Below are 17,915 nucleotides of genomic sequence, written 5' to 3' on the forward strand. Positions count from 1 at the left end.
GGGTTTATACAGTTGGTAGATAGCAACGCCAGGTTTTCAGTCAAGAACGTAGCCCTGGAGTCTGGTCTCTTAATCTTAAATGCACTGTCACAGTAGAAACGCTGGTTCTGCCGCCTTCTAGATTTGTGACCCCAGAGGAGTTACCTAACCTCTCAAAGTTGTGCTTTCCTCATCTCTAAAGTAGGGATGATGGGACCCAACTTAGGAAAGTGCTGGAAAGGTTACTCATTTGATGCATCAGCAGCCCCAGCGCGGTGCCTGGCCCACACAGGTTCCCAACAGATGTGAGCTCCTTCCAAACGCCTGGCTAGTCCCGCTTCATTTCTCCCCTCCTTTCTCTCTCCTTCCTGCCCTTTCCTCTTCCCTCATCCTCTCCCTCGGTTCACTAGCAGCTGCCTCAGGTGCTCCTGAGCTGTTTGCATCCACAGGGCCATTAGGGCTACACACCTTGTCTTCCAGCTGGGGGTGGTGCCCGAACAGCAAGTTCAGCTGCCCGGCCCCTTCATCACACTCTGTTCTTCCTGCCCCAGCAGCCGAGGCCAGGCCACTGGCGGCCACTCCAGTCTGAAGCCTGATGGAAGCCCTAGGGTGGGAAAATATCTGTTGCTCTAGACATCAAAACTAGCCTAATCGAGAGTTCCAGCAAGTCGCTGCAGGAAGTGCTGGTACCAGAACTGGGGTGGCTCCAACACCGTCTATTCGGTGACAACACCATTGTCACAGAGTCTGCTTTCCGATCCATCTGCAGTAGGCCCAGAGAACCAGAGCTGAGGAAACATCAGCTGGGCTGGCACAGTCCTTATTTCTTTCATGTCCCCCTTGTCAACAGTTTGAAAGTGAGATGGCTAATTTTGTGCCTGACAAGAAAGGACGGATCATTTTCTCAGATGCTGTTATCAGCAGAGTCGGAGCTGGTACACTCTCCGAGGGAGTCCCTGAACCACAGGTTACTGGCAGGCAGACAAACACTCGCTGACAGCCATTTGTGACCAACTATGAAACACCATCTGCTGCGGCTGGGGGAGGAAAGGCTCCGGCAAGTGAGAGCCACTGCAGAGCCCGCCCCTGTGTTAACTGCCCTAAAGGAGAACCAACTTTGTGTTCCTGGGTAGTCTGTCTCATCCAGGGTATGTATGTAAAGGATAGAATATTGATGTTTTATGTGGAAGTGAAAAAATTGGAATCTGTCTTTATACTAAAATGCAAACATTAAACCACTGAATCTAGCAAAACAATACTGGGGAATAAATGCAGTCAAGAACTGAACCAGTTCCTTTGGAGATTTGAGCCAACTTGTGTGTGTACATCATCTAAAGCATAACGGGATCAATATGTCTTTGATGTTTTAGTTTGGGATCTAAAAAAAATCTTATTATTTCTGCATTTTGGGGGCGAGATGAGGCAGTTTCTGGAAAGAGCTCTATTTTACAATTCAAGATGTTTGTTAAGAAAAGTACTGTTTATTTATCATGGGTAATGGATACATTATTCAGAAGGAAAAGATACTTTACTGAGAGGAAAGATTTCAGGTCTTTAAGATACTTAGGAAAAGGGAGTCTTTTTTGCTCATTAACTTTAATAAGGCACACAGCCAAAGGCATATGCCAACCCTCTCCCTCTCTGGTTGGAAGCCTGGGTTTTCATTTTTAAGAGTCTTAATAGTCCTGTGTCTCATGATTAAGTAATGAGAGCTGGCATCAAAGTATCTGAAGTTTAGCTGATCTTGCAGTTATCCTTATAGTCCAGGGAAGATCATAAAACAAAATGTTTTAAAGCCAAATATACAAGCTAATATAGATCGATAGATGATAGCTAGCTAGCCAGCTAGATAGATAGTAGTAAAGTGCCAGTTCTTAGCGACTTTGCTTCAACTCAGGGGCTTTAGCAGGGGTTACAAGGTTTGCTGGTGGGAAATACTTTCTACAGATTAAAATATCTGAGTTCTGTAGTTTAGCTCCCAACTGAAAAGTCAACCTATTACTTAACGATCTGGTTAAAACCTATCGGAATGTCCCTGCTGTGTTCTTTTGACATTCCCAGGATGGAAGAGATCATGGCTGTGTGTCCTTGTATTTCAGTCTCCTAGGACAGGCGAGGAGCTTCTGTTCCAAAGCTGAAATCCAATAACCTCAAGCGAAGGATCCAGGTCACCCCTGAAATCTGTGCCTCCGAGGGCAGGGAGGGATGGGGGTGGCCCCCCAGGCCTTTGTGAATCCCATTGCTCTGAAGCTTGGGTATGACCTGCCCACGGGAACATAACATAGTGGTGGTGGAGGGCCAGGAAAAAAAGATTTAAATGTGCTTTCACTTATGGCTGTGCAATATGAAAAACAAATCTAAACATTTGTCTGTAGAATCAGGTGATGATTGGCTGTCTCCTGTCTCAAGGGGGGCAGGAAAATGGTCTGTGCACCTGCCACCTAATTCAGTTTAAAACCTGACACATTTACCAAGAGTGGGCTGGCATAATGAAGTTCATTCAGGCTGTCAGCGGAGTCAATAACTTATCCCCAACTGCTTTTGTTTCAGCAGAGGCAGTGCCTCTGATCGGCTGAGGTACTTATTCAAGTAAAATTTATTTTCAATTGCCGGCCATAATGCCACAGGCACAAGCCTGGCGTTGACGGAACCTTTTGCTCAAGGCTACACTATTGTTAAAGTTTGTGTCCATTGTCTGAGGTCTTTGATCTGTCAAAGCTGCTTAACAAGCTGGTTAAAAACTGTTTCAGATAACAGGTGTGTCCTTTGAGGGCACAGGGACATTTTTCAGCTCCTTTAAAAGAGTGGTTTGAGGACTGACAAATATTTACAAGCTGGTTGGTGGTGATATATGTAAGGCACTGTTAAAACAAGAAACAGATTTCATGTCTTTAGTGCCTTGGATTTCTGCAACAAGCAGTCGTTTTGAATGAGAGATTTAAGAGACATGTTGTTGTTTCTTTAATCAAGTCAAGTGTTAAATTGTTTCTATGTAGATTTGTATGGAATTAGGGCCAAAGTTCAATGTGCACTAGAGGTGTGAAAGGCGGGTGCAATGCCCACTGCAATGCCCACATAAAGGCCCCAGTGGTCGGCTGATGGTCAACCAATTACTTCCTGAACGTTGAAAGTTTTATAACTCCCAGAAAGGACAACCTGACAATGAAAGGTGATAGGCATGCCATAGACATAGTTGAAAACTCACTCCTTTTTCTAATTCTCCAGCCAGAACCCCCCAAATTGGGTAAATAGTACAAAAGTGCTCTTTGGGAGCCAAATTACTTTCTATTAGTTTCAGAAACATCCTCATATTTTTCTGAGGGGAAGTGAAGTACACCTTCAGCTGCCTCTTTTCGGGTCTGTTATAAACTGTCTTACTCCCTCCTTCAGTAGTAATTTTGTTTTGGCTGAAGATTAATGGGGCTAGAAGGAGGTGGGGCTTGACTCGAGGGGAATGATTGGGTCATTTACTTTATCTCTCTGCATAAAGCTGCTCTGAGTTCACCAAACCCTTCTTGGGAAAGAGCAGAAATTAGAGTGAGTCTTAACTTTGACTGGAAAGGTTGGCAAAATACCTTCCACCACACACTTCACTTCCCAGATATTTGTAAACTGGGTCAGAAACAGTAAGGTTGAAATTCAAGAAGCCAGCAGCATCTTTTTAGTTTAAAATCACTCCTAAATAACAGAATCAACAAAATGTGGCTAAAATAATTGTGTGCATTAGTTTTCTTCCTAAAGTAAGTAAGTATGAAAGCAACTATTAAGCTTTTAAACAGTTTTTTCAAAGGTCTCTAGGAGAAGATATTAAAAAATAAAACGAGTGGAGAATTTTTATTTTTTAAAAATATTTTTTAATGTGCTTCTTACTCCCCAAAACAAAGCAAACACACACACACACACACACACACACACACACACACACACACACACACAGCAAGAGCATTGTGTGCTTACTACATATAAAGAAGCCCTTACTATATGGAAGAAAACCCTTACTACCTATGAATGTTTCATATGCTATAGAGACATCCTCAGTAAAGGGCAAGGAGAATCAATAAATCTTTTTGGACAGTGTGGGCAGTTATGAAGGGGAAACAATCAATCAATTTTGGTTCTCACCCTACAACCTTCTCCAAAATAATTCCCAGATGCAGACACTGTACTTCACATTTGAGTGGAAGCTGTTTAAATGTGGGCAAGATCTTTGCTTCTCTAAGACTCATTTATAAACTGCTGCTCATTCATAAAATGAAGACAATTAGTATAGCTACCTCAAGACTGTTTTAGAATTCAATATGATAATTTTTTAAAAGTAAGTTTGGCAGTTGGTTAATGCTACTGTTATTGAGTCACATTATAGAATTACTAATATAAAAGATCACTGGTTAGCAATATCTGCGTACAGAAGGCCTTGCTAAAGAACAAAAGTAATCTGAAATAAACAAACAGCTACATATAACTGTAAATTTTCTATGAACTAAGAAAAAGGTAACCAAGAGAAATTAAATACAATGAAAATGTTAGAGAACAAAAATGAAAAAAAAAAACGCAAAAGCTAATAAGTAGGTAAATAACAACCAAAACAATTAACTGAAATTAAAAGGCAAATGACAAACTAGAAAAGACAGTTTTAAGAAAAGATTTACCACTTTTAAATAGAGCTATCACCAGTTAATTAGTAAAACACTGTTTCCAACAGATAATTTAGTAAAAAACATAAACCAACAGTTCCCAAAAAAGGAAATACAATTTTTTTATGATCATAACACCAGATTGTAAATTTTGGAAGGTCCAGGAACTTTATCAACATTGTTTACTGAAGTACCTCCAGAATCTTGGAAAGAACCTACCATATAACAACCCCCTGCCCCAAATATTCATTACTTAATGGGAAAATATTCCTTTTTGTTATCGAAGAAATATAATTTTGAACAAGTAGATAACTAGGTCCACTTGATTATTTATTCAAGGTGATTTATAGTAACGAAACACTGGAGAAAACACAGTATACAAACACAGAGAAAAGGCAAGTTTTTTTTTGTCTTATAAAAGGAAAAATATCCTGATTTTTCTCCTTCCAATATTCATTTTAAGGAGAAACAAACAATTGTCGTGACTTAAACATTCTATTTGAACTTAAAGGTATAAAACACTCTGCATGGACTATTTTGCTATTTTCATAAGAATTGGGTTTAAGGTGAAACTAAGGAGTTGTCATTCACCTATTCAATAGCAACCTTTTTTTTTTTTTTAATGCTTTCCTATTTCAAGAGCAGGTCGGAGCTGTTGCTCGAATGTGCTAATATGTAGAGAGTATTAAAGGTTCTTTTCCTTGTCCTGCCCCTCCCCACCCCTACTTCAAGTTCACTCCTCCCTGCTCGCCTAATACTCCCCTCCAAAATTACATATGCATACATGCATAATCTTTTATTTGGACCAAACAGGGCATATGTAATCGGTTCACAAAAGAGGAGGTATAATGATCCAACAGAAGTATTGAAGGGCCAATGACAAGAACAGAACAGGCAACATTCTGTCTCTCAGGCGGTCATGATCTTCTCCTAGGCCCTCCCCTCTTCCCTCTTCGCTCCTAAATAGCATGGTCAGCGGAGTAAGAGGGGGCTAAACGGTGGTGGGGTATCCCGGGCAGAACAACGCTCCCTCCAGCATTCATCTCCGCCAGGCCCCTGCGAATGTGATGTTACTTACAAACAGGGCCTTTGCAGATGCAATCCAGTTAAGATGGAGGTTGCACTGGATTACGATAGGCTCCCAATCCAATGACTGGCACCCTTATAAGGAGATGGAAATTTGGGGCACAGAAACACACAGATACACAGAGAGAAGATCATGTGGAGACAGCAGCAGAGATTGGAGTTATGATGCCACAAGCCAGCACTTGAGCCACCAGAAGCTGGAAGAGGCCAGGAAAGATTCTTCCCTAAGGTAGTGGAGGGGCATGGCCCTGCCAACACCTTGGGTATAGGGGTCAAGAGGTGCAAACGTCTAGTTATAAAACAAGCCATGGGGATGTAATGTACAGCATGGTGACTATAGTTCATAATATTGAAAGTTCCTAAGAGAGCAGATCTTAAAAGTCCTCATCACAAGCAAAACAAAATTTGTAACTATGTAAGGGGATGGATGTTAACTAGACTTACTAGGGTGGTAATTTCACAATACCTGCAAATATTGAATACTATGTTGTACACCTGAAACTAAACAACAGCAAACTGCTGGAAGTGACAGTAACTGAAGGTTAGGATGAGGTTTGGGGGATACTAGTGCTCTCTCATGTGTTGCGTGAGTAACAAAAACTGGCTTCTAGGACTATATTTTTAAAGTTTGCTGCTCTCATCAATACATCAGTAGCTTTCTATTTATCTTTATCTTTATTGCTTTCCACTTGCTCTCAAAGAATCACAGAAAATTGGAAAAGAACCTTAAGGACATTTATTCCAATGCCCTCATTTCATAGAGAAGGAAATAGGCTCAGAAGAGTTAAGTATGTAAACTCTGGTCACACAGCTCTGCTTGGGTAGACCTGGCACCAGAATCTTGTTCTCCTGGCTCCAAGTATCATCCCCTCAGTCAGCAAATGTTTGCTCAGTGTCTCTGTTCAGTTCAGGGCCCTGCCCCAGTGTGTAAGGAAATATAAAACAGTCTCTGTTCTTGGAATTAAATTCTTAATTATGTAATCAGTTGTTTCGTGTCTCTCTCTTTCTATAATGAAGCTTTGTGAGGGAAAGGGTTCAGTCTTTCTTTATTAATCATCCAGTATCTTTCGGGGGGGAGGGGGGGGGAGAGAAAGAGACCGAGAGAGAGGAGAATTTTAAGGAATTGGTTCATGTGACATTGCTAAGTCTGTGGGGGTGCTAAGTCTGAAACCCAGAAGGCAGGTCAGCAGACTGGAAACTCAGGCAGGATTTCTGTTATAGTCTTGATGCAAAATTCCTTCTCTGAGAAACCTCGGGTTTTGCTCTTACAGCCCTCAACTGATTGGAGGGGACCCACCCTCTGTAGAGAATAATCTCATTTACTTAAAGTCAGTTGATTACCTGCATTATTCATATGTACAAAATACCTTCACAGCAACATCTAGAAGTGTGTTTGACCAAATAACTAGACACTGTAGACTAGCCAAGTTGACCCCAGTCAAGCTCAAGCTGTCCTGCTCTTTGGATTTCTTCATGTCTCTCATCTCTAGCTTGGTCATTTATTTGTTGTTTGCCTGCTTATTTTCTGTTTCCTCCCTAGAATGAGAGCAGGGAGCCTTATCTGCCTTATTCATCACTTAATGCCCAGAAGCAGTTTACTACAGCGGTCAAGGGCATAGATACTGAAGATGAGCTATCTGAGTTTGAATTCCAGTCTTGTCACTTAACAGCTGTGTGACTTTGGAAAAGTCACCCAGTCTCTCTAGGCCTTGGTTTCCTCACCCTCAAAACTGGAATAAAAATAGTATTTAACTCATAGGGTTGTTGCAATGATGAAATGAGTTAATTGATATAAAGCACATGGAAGAGTGCATGGCACATGGTAAGTGCTATGTGTGCAATCTATTTACTCTTGTAGTAGGGACTTAGTAAATATAACTGCAAAAAGGTGAGTGAGTGGATTACAGTGCCTCTTGGAAACTGGCTCCTGCTTATCTCTCCAGCACCACATCTTGCTCTGCCCCACGCTAAGGCCATTCACACACAGGGAATTCTACGCTCCAGCTAAAACATCTTTCAGTTCCTTCTGCTCATTCAATGAACCCTACCCTGCTTTGCTGTTCACTTGATTATTTCCTCCACTGGCTAGAAGTTTTCTGAGTGGTGACACCACACCTTTCTTGATTCCTCCTGCACCTTAAGAACCTAATTCTAGTTTCAGCAAACACTAGAGCATACTTTTATACCATAATGGTCTATAGTTTAAACAGCCTTCAAATACAATTTCAAGGAGTAAATCACAGAAAAAGAAAAGAATTTATAATGATCAAGTAAATAAGTATTAAGAAAATACTCACTGCCTCCTTAGGTGAGGTTTAGGGTCCACGTAGTGAGAGTACATGGGAACCACAATTTAGAAAAGTAACACTCTCCTACTTACCTCTTTCTCCCTCCTCTCTAGCACTCTTCCACACTATCAGCATCAGCCACTTCAAGGTCAGCTTAGCATTTGATTGAGGTTTAAAACTGTTATTTTCAAAAAAATATTTAGTTTGCTCAACTTTTAATATATTTCAAAAAGTTTTTACTCTTACTATTTTCCTTCAAGCTATAGCTCCTTTGTAAATTCCTTGTATTGGTATCTAGTGTTTACTGTGAAAAATATAGTGAATGTTCCTTAGAATTTTTTGTTAAAAACTTGACAATATCAATAATGATGAAAAGTTACCAGTCAGAAATCAATGTACTTTAGCCTCGAAGAGATCCAACGTCTCAGTTAAGAGCCTGAAAAGCAACACTCCTAAAGAATCAAGTACCTAAGGGTAAAAAAAAACCAAAACCAAAAACAAAAAAAACCCTTCCAAATTAAAACACCCTGTGGGAGGGGCATTGAGACCTGAGTGCAAAGGACAAAAAGAGAAATTAACCCATCTCTACATTGCCTGGTCAGACAGTATAATTTCTAAAACTGTACTTTACTCAATCTTGGAGTCTAATGTATCTATAATATAATTCAAGTAAAAATTGGCAACAAATTGCCTCCTCTACTTCTAGTATTCCCCCATGGACTATTTAGCAAGAGGAGCGGTTTCTCTTTTTTCACGTTTGCCTGTTAGTTATATATACTATGGGGAAGTCAGGATCATGAGGACATCATTGAGTAAACATGCAAAGATGGCTTTTATATGGGTTTTATAGAAAGAAACAACACTATTTGGGCTACCCAGGCCACACTGTCGCTCTGCCTCTAGATCCCATTTCTCACATAACTGGAACGAACAGCTAGCAGTGCAGAAAATCAAAACAAAAGTTCAGTGTTGATTGTGGGCCAAGTTGAGATATAAATGATGGATCTCCTTCTGATTCACTAGATTTTTTTCACTTCCCCAAAAGAAACAAATATATGTTTGTTAGCATTCTCTATGAAACACAATTATGGGCACAATTTAATGCCAGTTGCCTTGGAGCTAGCCTCCCTCCTGTCCATGCCTTCATATCGATTAGCTCATGTACCATGTAGGGTCCAGTCAACCGGGGCCAGGAAGGCAAAGGTTGGCTTCAATCAACACATGACCCTTAAGTGTCATTTACTTAAGTAATGTTGGATGTGGCAAACCAGTCATGTTGCTATTGCATGATTCAGACAAAGAACGAATTTTCAAAAACAAATCATATCTACGTCTTGACCACTTTCATGATACTCATCTCTATAGATGCCACATTTTGTCTTTCCGCAATGTTTCATTTAAATGGACCCACAAAGGCCAGATGTACAGCAAATTGAAGTCAGTACTTTCTAAATTAGCGTAAAACATGTTTATGTTCTTCCTTAAAGAACTGTTTGGAAAACTGAATTTTTCTCCTTAACCGTCTTTGGTGCCAAATTAACTGAATGATTGTTCAGTTTTGCTTGGGCTTACGCAGAGCTTTTAAAGTTTTTTACTTTAAAAATATATTCAATTCCATGGTGCAGTTGATACCTTACGGATGTGGAGAAGTCAGGGAATAACACCCCCAACCTCTCTCCTCTATCTCGATCCCCTGCTTTGTTCTTTTTAACTCTGACACTCAAAATTTGTCTTCTAGGTTTAAATCCTTCACAGAGAAACAAGCAGGAAAGATAACCAAACCAAAACTGTGTTACATGATGAAACAAACTGTAATTAGTACAAAAGAAGGTCAGATAAAAGAAGTATGAAATAGACAAGAAAGAAATCCGACACAGGAGAAGAGGGGACAAAAAAAATGTCAAACAAGCTCCGTTTTCATACTTTTGTAGAGGAACCCCTGGCTCCCAGCTTTAAAGATTATGGAAGCCCCAAAGGAGCTCCCTCCTGTCTCCTCTGAGGACCCAGCAAAGAGTCCACAATTGTGTGCTGAATCTTTGTGTTCTAGGTAGGATTATTTATCAGGGATTTTGTTTTGTCTGGGTTTTCAATGGCCCAGCCCCAGCTGTACATTTGGGGACAGACCACAGCTTCGAGGAACAGAGCTTTTGCAGCAATCCTTTGGAAGCCTCGCTCCCCCTGCAGGGATGGAGTAATTAACAGACCATTAAGTCAATTCTGCTTTATTGAGGGGGATACCGTGCAGGTCATTTCTTTGAAAACTTTTGTTCTTGAAGGAAATTACAGGATTGTTTTATATTTAGAACACAGCCTGGTGAACTCGGGAGTCCAGAGGCAAGTTTCTGTAGCTCAGGGACCCACGGAGACGAGGGGGGTAATGACTCTAATCTCATTAAAAAAAGATTTCTCCCAACTTCCCCCGCCTTCTTTTATTTTATTTTTTTCTTTTAAAAACCAGTTAAAAGAAAAACGATTTGCTCATTTGGTAATAACTAATGGAGGCATGAATTACGGAGATGCCCCAGACCGAACTTTATCTCAGTGAGTATAAATCTCTAAACAACTGCGGTGAAACGAAGCACTGCCACCATTACTTCTTTTTATTTCCATATTAATCAAAGGCATCTGCTCGCGGTAGGGCGAAGGGACAGTGAGCTCTCCAGCACCTGAAGGCCCTGGGCCAGGGCGCGCGGCGGCGGTTTCGCCCGGGGTGTCGGGGCCGGTGCTTCCCCACCAGACCCGCGGGCCCTGCGCGCAGGGCGCTTACTTTACGCACTTGATGTATGACTCCTCCGGCTGTTTTGCTCCTGTCTCCCCGGTGCCCCTCACGGTGCCTGGCACATCAGAAAGTGTTCACTGCTGAAGTGGAGTAAGATTAATTAGGAGAAACTCCAAAGGAAATAAAGTGAAGGCTGACGTTGCTGGGGATGCTGGGTTCACGGGTGGAGATGAATTTCCTCGTGCTTTTCGGGGTAGGTGGGAGGCAAATAACCGCGAGGGGAAGAGAGCCTCGGTTGACTGTGCCCGCCCGACCTCTGCTCCCCCGCCCGGAGTGAGGGATGCCGCCAGGGGCTGAAGCTCCTGCTGGGCGCCGCAGCTCTGCAGTGCGCAGGGGTGGGGGTGGGGGTCTCAGAACCCCGCTTCTGGAGTCCTCCAGGGCCCCAGGGAGATGGGAGGTTCTGGAGAGGCGGCGTCCCCAGAATCAGAGCGCAACGGCTCCTGCGCGCTCCCAGGTGCCCCGCAGTGAACGCGAGGGAAAGACGGGCCCTGATCGAGTCAGAACCCTAAAACTTTCGGGGACAGCTGTCTCAAGTTGCCTCGCAGACCCTCCGGCGCTGCTCGCTCCCTGCCCTTCTCGGGCGCTAGATGCCTGACTGCTCGGCTTGCACCCGAGCCCCAGGGCGCCGCAGGGAAACCCAGGCCTGAGCGCCGAGCGCCAGGGTCTGCTCACCCCCCTCTCCGCCCCTGAGGACTCGGCCTCCGCGGGCCACTTCGGGGTGTGTGGAGTTTTCTTGCCCGAGGGCAGGCTGCGGGACAGAGCCCACACTTTGGTACAGAATTGGGGACAGGGCCGGGGGTTGGATCAGAAGCAGAGGCTCCGCGCCAGGGGTCGTGGCCCGGGTGCCCCGCCGAGAGCCAGGCTGTTGGGTCCCCCTTGAGGGTCCGCAACGAGCCACCGCGGCTGGGGGAGGCGGCGCAGATGGGCCACCGGGGCCAACGACGACCCGATCTCCTTGGCCACGTTTACAAAGTGCCAGCACCCGGCTGGGCTCGGGGGCGCAGGGCACAGAGAGCGAAGAGCGCGCCCGCACCGCTCGGGTCGGGTTTGGATTTGTCGGTTGTTACTGTTGCCGTTTTCTTCCTCCCAGTTTCCATAAATGCTGAGCTCATTTGAGTCTCTACAAGAGTTTACGCAGCCTGGTCCGGGCCTAGCGCGGGGATGAGTCTCCGGCACCTTCCTCCCGTCGCCTGCAGAGCCCACAGCCAGGAGTCGGGGCCCGGGGTCGGGCGCGGAGACCGACGAGGCGCAGGGGGCGCAGCCCCAACCCCGGGACCCCAGTTCCGCGCGGAGCTGGAGCCTCGGCGCCGCCCCTCTCTGTGAGGCCCCGGAGGCCGAGGCTGGTGCGGGGCGGTTCCCGCCGCGTGGGACGCTGACCCGCGCCGGCTCCCCGCTCCCCCCGCGGGGCCAGGAAAACGGAGGGAGGCCACGCACCCAGCGAAACCGGGCCCCGGGAGGGACCCAGTCCAAGGGCTCTGGGGACCCTGGCGAGCGCGGACGCCCACGGGCCTGGTGCTCTCCGCCCGGTGGATCCGCACCCCGCCGCTCCGGCCCCCTCGCAGCCCCGCGACCGCAGCGTCCCAAGGACGGGGTCGCTGAAAACGGTTAAAAACTAAAAATCAATTCTCCGCAGACCAGGGCCTGGGGGTTCGCCTCTTCCCCGCTGCTCAGAAGGGAACTAGGTTCACAAGAGGCTCAGAGCCCTGGCAGGTGGGGAGGGAGGGCGCGCACTTCCCCGCAAGTTTTCGGAAAGGCGGGGAAGACGCGGGTGCGCCCGGCGCGGGGCTCCTCCCCCGGCCCAGTGCTTTCCAAAGTCTCTGCGGGCGCTCTGCCGCCGGGCTCCTCCTCTGGCTGCGCTTCCCGCACCCGCGAAGCGGGGTCCCGGGGGGCCGCTCTAACCCGAGAGGCTGGATCCCCGGGGCCCCTCTCGGCGCCCACCCGCTTCCCCCGCTCGGGCGGCCGGGGAGAGGGGCCGGGGAGCCGACCTTTCCGGCCGCGTCAGCTCCAGAAGGGCCTCCGAGGGCTGAGGCGGGGCCCCTGCAGGGCGCCTTCAGCCGGGGGGGCCTGTCCCGGACCCCAAAGGGCCGCAGAGCAGGGGCGGGGCGAGCGGCGGGGAGGCCGCGAGGGCCGGGAGCGCGCCCTAAACTCGGGCGGTGGAAGGGGGAGAGAGGGGCCTGAAGTCTGCAGAAGGGGCCTAGAAGGCGCAGTTAGATCCTGTTTGCGGAGAGAGGCGCGGGGGACCCACCGCCCTCCCTGAGGGAAGGGGCTCTTGCTAAGCGTGTTTTCCGTGGCGCGGGCTGCTCGGGCCACCCTTTTTCAGGCTTTGAACCTAAAGCCCCACAACCCGGGGGGGGGGGGGAGTCGCTAAGAGGAAGGTCTAGCGGCCTGCCTTCCCTAAGTGTGCCATTCTCCCCCCTCTTAAAGTTGGGTCACCGGCTTAAACGCCACAGAGGTTTCAAGGTAGGCTTCTGGAGACAGCGCCGCCCAAGAGGCTTTCGCTGCCCTTTCAACTATCAAGCAACGTTTGTTTTGGAATGAAGGCATCGTTGCCCTGTTTCTAGATGGAATTAAAAACTTTTAAACTTCAGAAAGTGACAAATTCACCACACACACATCCGCCCAAATACCATTCTCACTTTCTTGTTTCGTGGCCATGTGATCTTGTGTCTGGCATCATCAGTCATTTGAGAATTTAAGGGGAAAAGCAAGTAATAGTCGCCGGCAAAGTCACACCCCCAGCTTACCAGCTCCCAAGGCAGGGGGCCCTACCTGGGAAGGCCAGCGGTGACTGTGTCTACCCAATAAATCAAGAAACTCCGGAAGACCTGGCTTCCAAATGGCCCTCCTTGAGTCCCTGCTCTGTTCTAATCTTTCCTTCCAGCCTCTAGAAAAATAGGAGTTTTGTGACCCAGAAAAGAGCTCAGCCCCTTTAGGAGACCTCCTCAGAGTTGGAGAACAGGGCCTCATCTCCCACTTCTGAGCATCCAGAGTGCCCTGGTCTTGAGGTTCTTTTTAACACTCTGACACTCTGCAGAACTCACAGCTCTTTAAATGGACCACTGGAGATAACTTAAAGGATTCTTTTCCCAGCAGCACAACCCCAAAGTCAGCATTGCCCTGGGGTAAGGAATGTGGCCTTACTCCTTCCAGCTCCCAATTTAAGCTCCAGCTCTAGCGATGGGGTAAAACCCACTACCAAGCCAGTGGTCAGGCCTCCAGTCTATTCCCAAGACCAGGTCTTTGGAAACAGGACTCAAAGAAGCAAGTGGCTTAGGGGAAAGTCGTTTACCTGATTGATGAAACTTCTCTGTCCTCACTAAATAATAAACTCACAGGGAAAGGCTGGAGGGCTGCCTTGTGTTGGTTTCAAATAAATCCTCAAAAGCTCTTTGCTCGCCCAGATAAATGAATCACCTTTGGGAAACAAATGATTATTCCCCCATTTGTCTGCCAAAAACCAGAGGAAATAAGCACCCTCCACTGCAGACCTTCACTTTGGTCTTTCTCCCTGGCAGTGGGAGGCCTGGGGGTAAAAAGATATGGAGAAGAATTGAATTAAATAGAACCAGGACCCACAGAGATGCCCTCCCAGGGAGGGCAGCACTAGACAGGCAGTGGGGGACCTGGGAAGGAAAAGGCAGGTGCTTCTTCGATGTGCTGTCATGTTGGGTTCTGGAGAGAGACGGCTCTATGGCCCTGGGGAGGCCACCTCAGGCCTGCCCCTCTTGAAGAGGAGCTTAGGCCTTGGCACCAAGGAGACGGTGTTACATGTAACCCAGAGGCAAGTTTTCAGTGGCATATTTCAAGCAGATTTTTTATTTTTCTTAGTGGGAAATAGAGGCATGTGCTGTTGGGGTTATCATCACTGGAACTTCATTTCTTGTCCTCTGTAAACAAACAAAACCTTCTTGCTAGATTACTTTTGCTTATATACACTATTTGGAACTGTTACGGGATGGAGGGATGAAAAGAGTGAAGTAATTGATTTAAATGACCCCTGTTTCAGTCATCATGAATGTAGACTTTTCTCTTCATTTCCCACTCCTCACCCCATAATTCTTGCAAATAGTTCGTATTCAACTAAAGAGCTGCCATCTTCTAAGGGAGGAAAGAAGGGAGAATTACCCCTATAAATCTGCAAGATTTGGGCGGCCACTGGCCTCACCCTGCTCACCTTACAAAGCAGAGCAGCCTTCCTTTTTCTCAGAGGGGCTGCTGCCCAGGGAGCAGGCAGGGGGCCGGGTATTTGGTTATTTTCTAGGACCACTCTTTGTTGACTTTTAAAACATATACTGAATTTTAACCTGTGTTTTTTAAAGGCTGCATGGTCAATTTAACGTGAAAAGAAGTTAACTTACTGCTTCATTCTCCTCTGTTGCCAACAGAGCCACCACAGTCACTACTCCGCCTCTAACTTCCTGTCATTTTGGGTTTCCAGATTACTTTTTTAAAAATCTCAATTGCTGAGTTTATGAGGGCCTGATGATTGCAGAGAAACAAGGAGCTCAAATATCACAAGACTACCAACACTGACAATGCCCCATTCGAAGGACATTTAGTTGTAATAATTAACACCAATTTATCTGACCTCTTTCCCTGTAAATGACCAGAGAAAAACTCTTCACATCTGCCCACCCATCAAATCTCTTACCCGGGGCCCAGATACACCTCACTGGGTCCACACATTCCCTACCCATTACCCCATCTTCAAAAATTTTAGGCAAGGCAAAGCCAGGATTTAAAGGTTCTTTTTTATTTGAAATCTCATCCAGAAACACTGGTTATTAATAAATATATCATAGTTATCAAGAATATATAAAAAATAAAGACAGGTATTGTCTTTGAAGCCCTAATAAAATATTTCAAGCAAATGTTCAGGAAAGTAAAAATGGCACCCCTCCCCAAACCACGATAAGTTTTCAGAGCTGATGATAGAGAGAGCCGACCCCGCATGCAGAATAACTGAGCAAGGGGGGAGTGGGACAAGCTAGTGGAAGGAGCCCAGGCTCTGGCAGTCACCCCCAGAACAGCCGAGGAAGGTTGGGAATGGAGCTGGAAGGGGTCGAGGGTGGGAGAAGCGCATGTGTGTGAGTTTGGGTCTTTGCACTCTGCCCCCGTCTTCATTTCATACAACCACAGACAGATATACAGAGTACTTGGGAGAATTCACTAAAAAATCCTTGTTACAAGGAAAATGGCATCACGGCCTGCACAACATGGTTAGACAAGATTCATTTAGAAGCGTGCATGCATTGTTTTGACCTACACTGCGTGGTAAGGAAAACCCACATAAGAGATGTCATGCCCTGGCCCGGAGGTGAGATTCAAAACTGGGGTCTTTCTCTTTCTCTCTGTCTCTCCATTGTCTCTAGAAAACAAAACAACTGTGGAGAGGATAGTGACGATCAGAATTGCACCCATCTGAAGGAAATATTTACATCTGTTTTTGCACAAAAGGGATGGTTGTCTTTTCCAAAGTGAGCACACGGGGCCAGGGAATGCCAACTCCAAAGTCCCTTCGCAAGTCTGTAACTACACCGATTCCCAAGTCATACAACAAATGCAGTTTTGACAGGAGCGAATGGCAGTGAGCAAGCCTGGCGCGCGGCGGGGGGAAGAAGCATGCATTCGGAACACACGACGTCTGGGTCGAGTCCCCTCTCGCTACCACCTCGAAATTGCAGTTTGGTTTCGGTCCTTTCCCCCTGGGGGTCAAGTGGGGGCTGAGAGCTCCCAGCCCGCGCGGGAGGCGGCGGGGCCCAGCGCCCGCCCTCCCGACGGCGCGCCCCGCCGCCCCCTGCGCCCCGGCCCCGCACCGCGGCCCCTCCCGCCGCTCTCCCCCGCGCTCCGCAGCCGGGCCGGCGCGGCGCTCACTTGAGCAGGTCCTTGGACTCGGCGGACAGCCGCGCCATGCCGGCTGTGGAGAGAGCGGACAGGTGCGGCGGCGGCGGCATCTGGCAGATGGTGCAGGGGCAGGGCAGCCCGGCCCAGTGCTGGAAGCCGCTGCCCAGCTGCAGCGCGGGCGGCGTGGAGGGTGCCTTGAGCAGCGAGTGGGGAGGCCGAATGGTGCCGATGGCTGGCAGCGAGGCGGCCGACAGCGGCGACGAGGCATTGCCCGACGACAGCGCGCCGCCCAGGATGGGGTGCACCGGGTGCACGGCGTTGGCGGCGTGCGCGGGGTGGCCGGCCGAGTGGCCCACCGTCCCGCAGTGGAAGGCCGAGTGGTGGCCCCCGTAGATCTCTCCCACCAACCTCTTCATCTCCTCCAGGGAGCTGGTGAGCATGAGGATGTAGTTTCTGGCCAGCAGCAGAGTGGCGATCTTGGAGAGCTTTCGCACCGAGGGCCCGTGCGCATAGGGCATGACCTCGCGCAGCCCGTCCATGGCGAGGTTCAGGTCGTGCATCCGCTTGCGCTCTCGCCCGTTGATCTTGAGCCGCAACTGCTGTAGATCCTGCTCCGACAGCTGCTTCTTGATTTTGTACTTGCTGCTCTCCCCCGCGGCCTTGGAGCCGGCCCGCGAGAGGCTTTCCCCGGGCATCTTCTGCACCATGTCGCCCTGCGTGGAAGAGACCGAGTTCAGACGGCTCTCCTGGTGGTGGTGGTGTCGGTGGTGGTGGTCCCTCAGATACATCTCATCCATGTCCGGAGATGAAGCTCTGCTGGAGACAGAGCTCGAATCAGAATTCATTTTATGACAGGGGATGCGTCCCTACCGTGGAGAGGCTTTAGGCGGGAAATTAAAGAAAATCTTGAATTTCTGAAAAAAAAAAAAAATCTGCGCAGCCCAGCACCTCGCTTCTCAGCCACAAGACGTGAGAAGAAAAGCTGACGCGCTGTCTTTCCCCGCCTTTCTCCCTCCCCACTCCCCTCTCTCTGGTCAGGCGGTTTCCTGGGCAGCTAGTTGGTGTGCGTGCTTGAACTAACCTCTCGCGGAAAAAGAGGGGCTTTTATAGAGTTGCTGCGGAGAAAAGAGACAAAAGAAACCCTCCTATCTGTCCTGGGCTGGGTAGGATGACGCGCCATCCTCCGGGGCGGTGCGCCTCGCCGCCCGGGTCCGCGAGGATCCCTATTCATATTCATGGGGCCGCCCGGGGCACCTCTGCGCGCACCGCTGGGAGCCCCCGGCACAAAACCCTCTGATTGACACA

At 47.7% G+C, this 17,915-nt stretch overlaps 1 protein-coding gene across 1 annotated transcript; it reads right to left on the reverse strand.

The window, feature by feature from the left end:
* Positions 1 to 16,617: 16,617 nt before the first annotated feature.
* On the reverse strand, positions 16,618 to 17,532 carry OLIG3 (oligodendrocyte transcription factor 3). Its single transcript, XM_016204865.2, has one exon. The coding sequence runs from the start codon at positions 17,453 to 17,455 to the stop codon at positions 16,637 to 16,639; it is 819 nt and encodes a 272-aa protein (XP_016060351.2). The 5' UTR covers positions 17,456 to 17,532; the 3' UTR covers positions 16,618 to 16,636.
* Between the last annotated feature and the right edge of the window lie 383 nt (positions 17,533 to 17,915).

The sequence above is a fragment of the Miniopterus natalensis genome, chromosome 5 (assembly GCF_054644295.1).
Source record: "Miniopterus natalensis isolate mMinNat1 chromosome 5, mMinNat1.hap1, whole genome shotgun sequence".
Lineage (NCBI taxonomy): Eukaryota > Metazoa > Chordata > Mammalia > Chiroptera > Miniopteridae > Miniopterus > Miniopterus natalensis.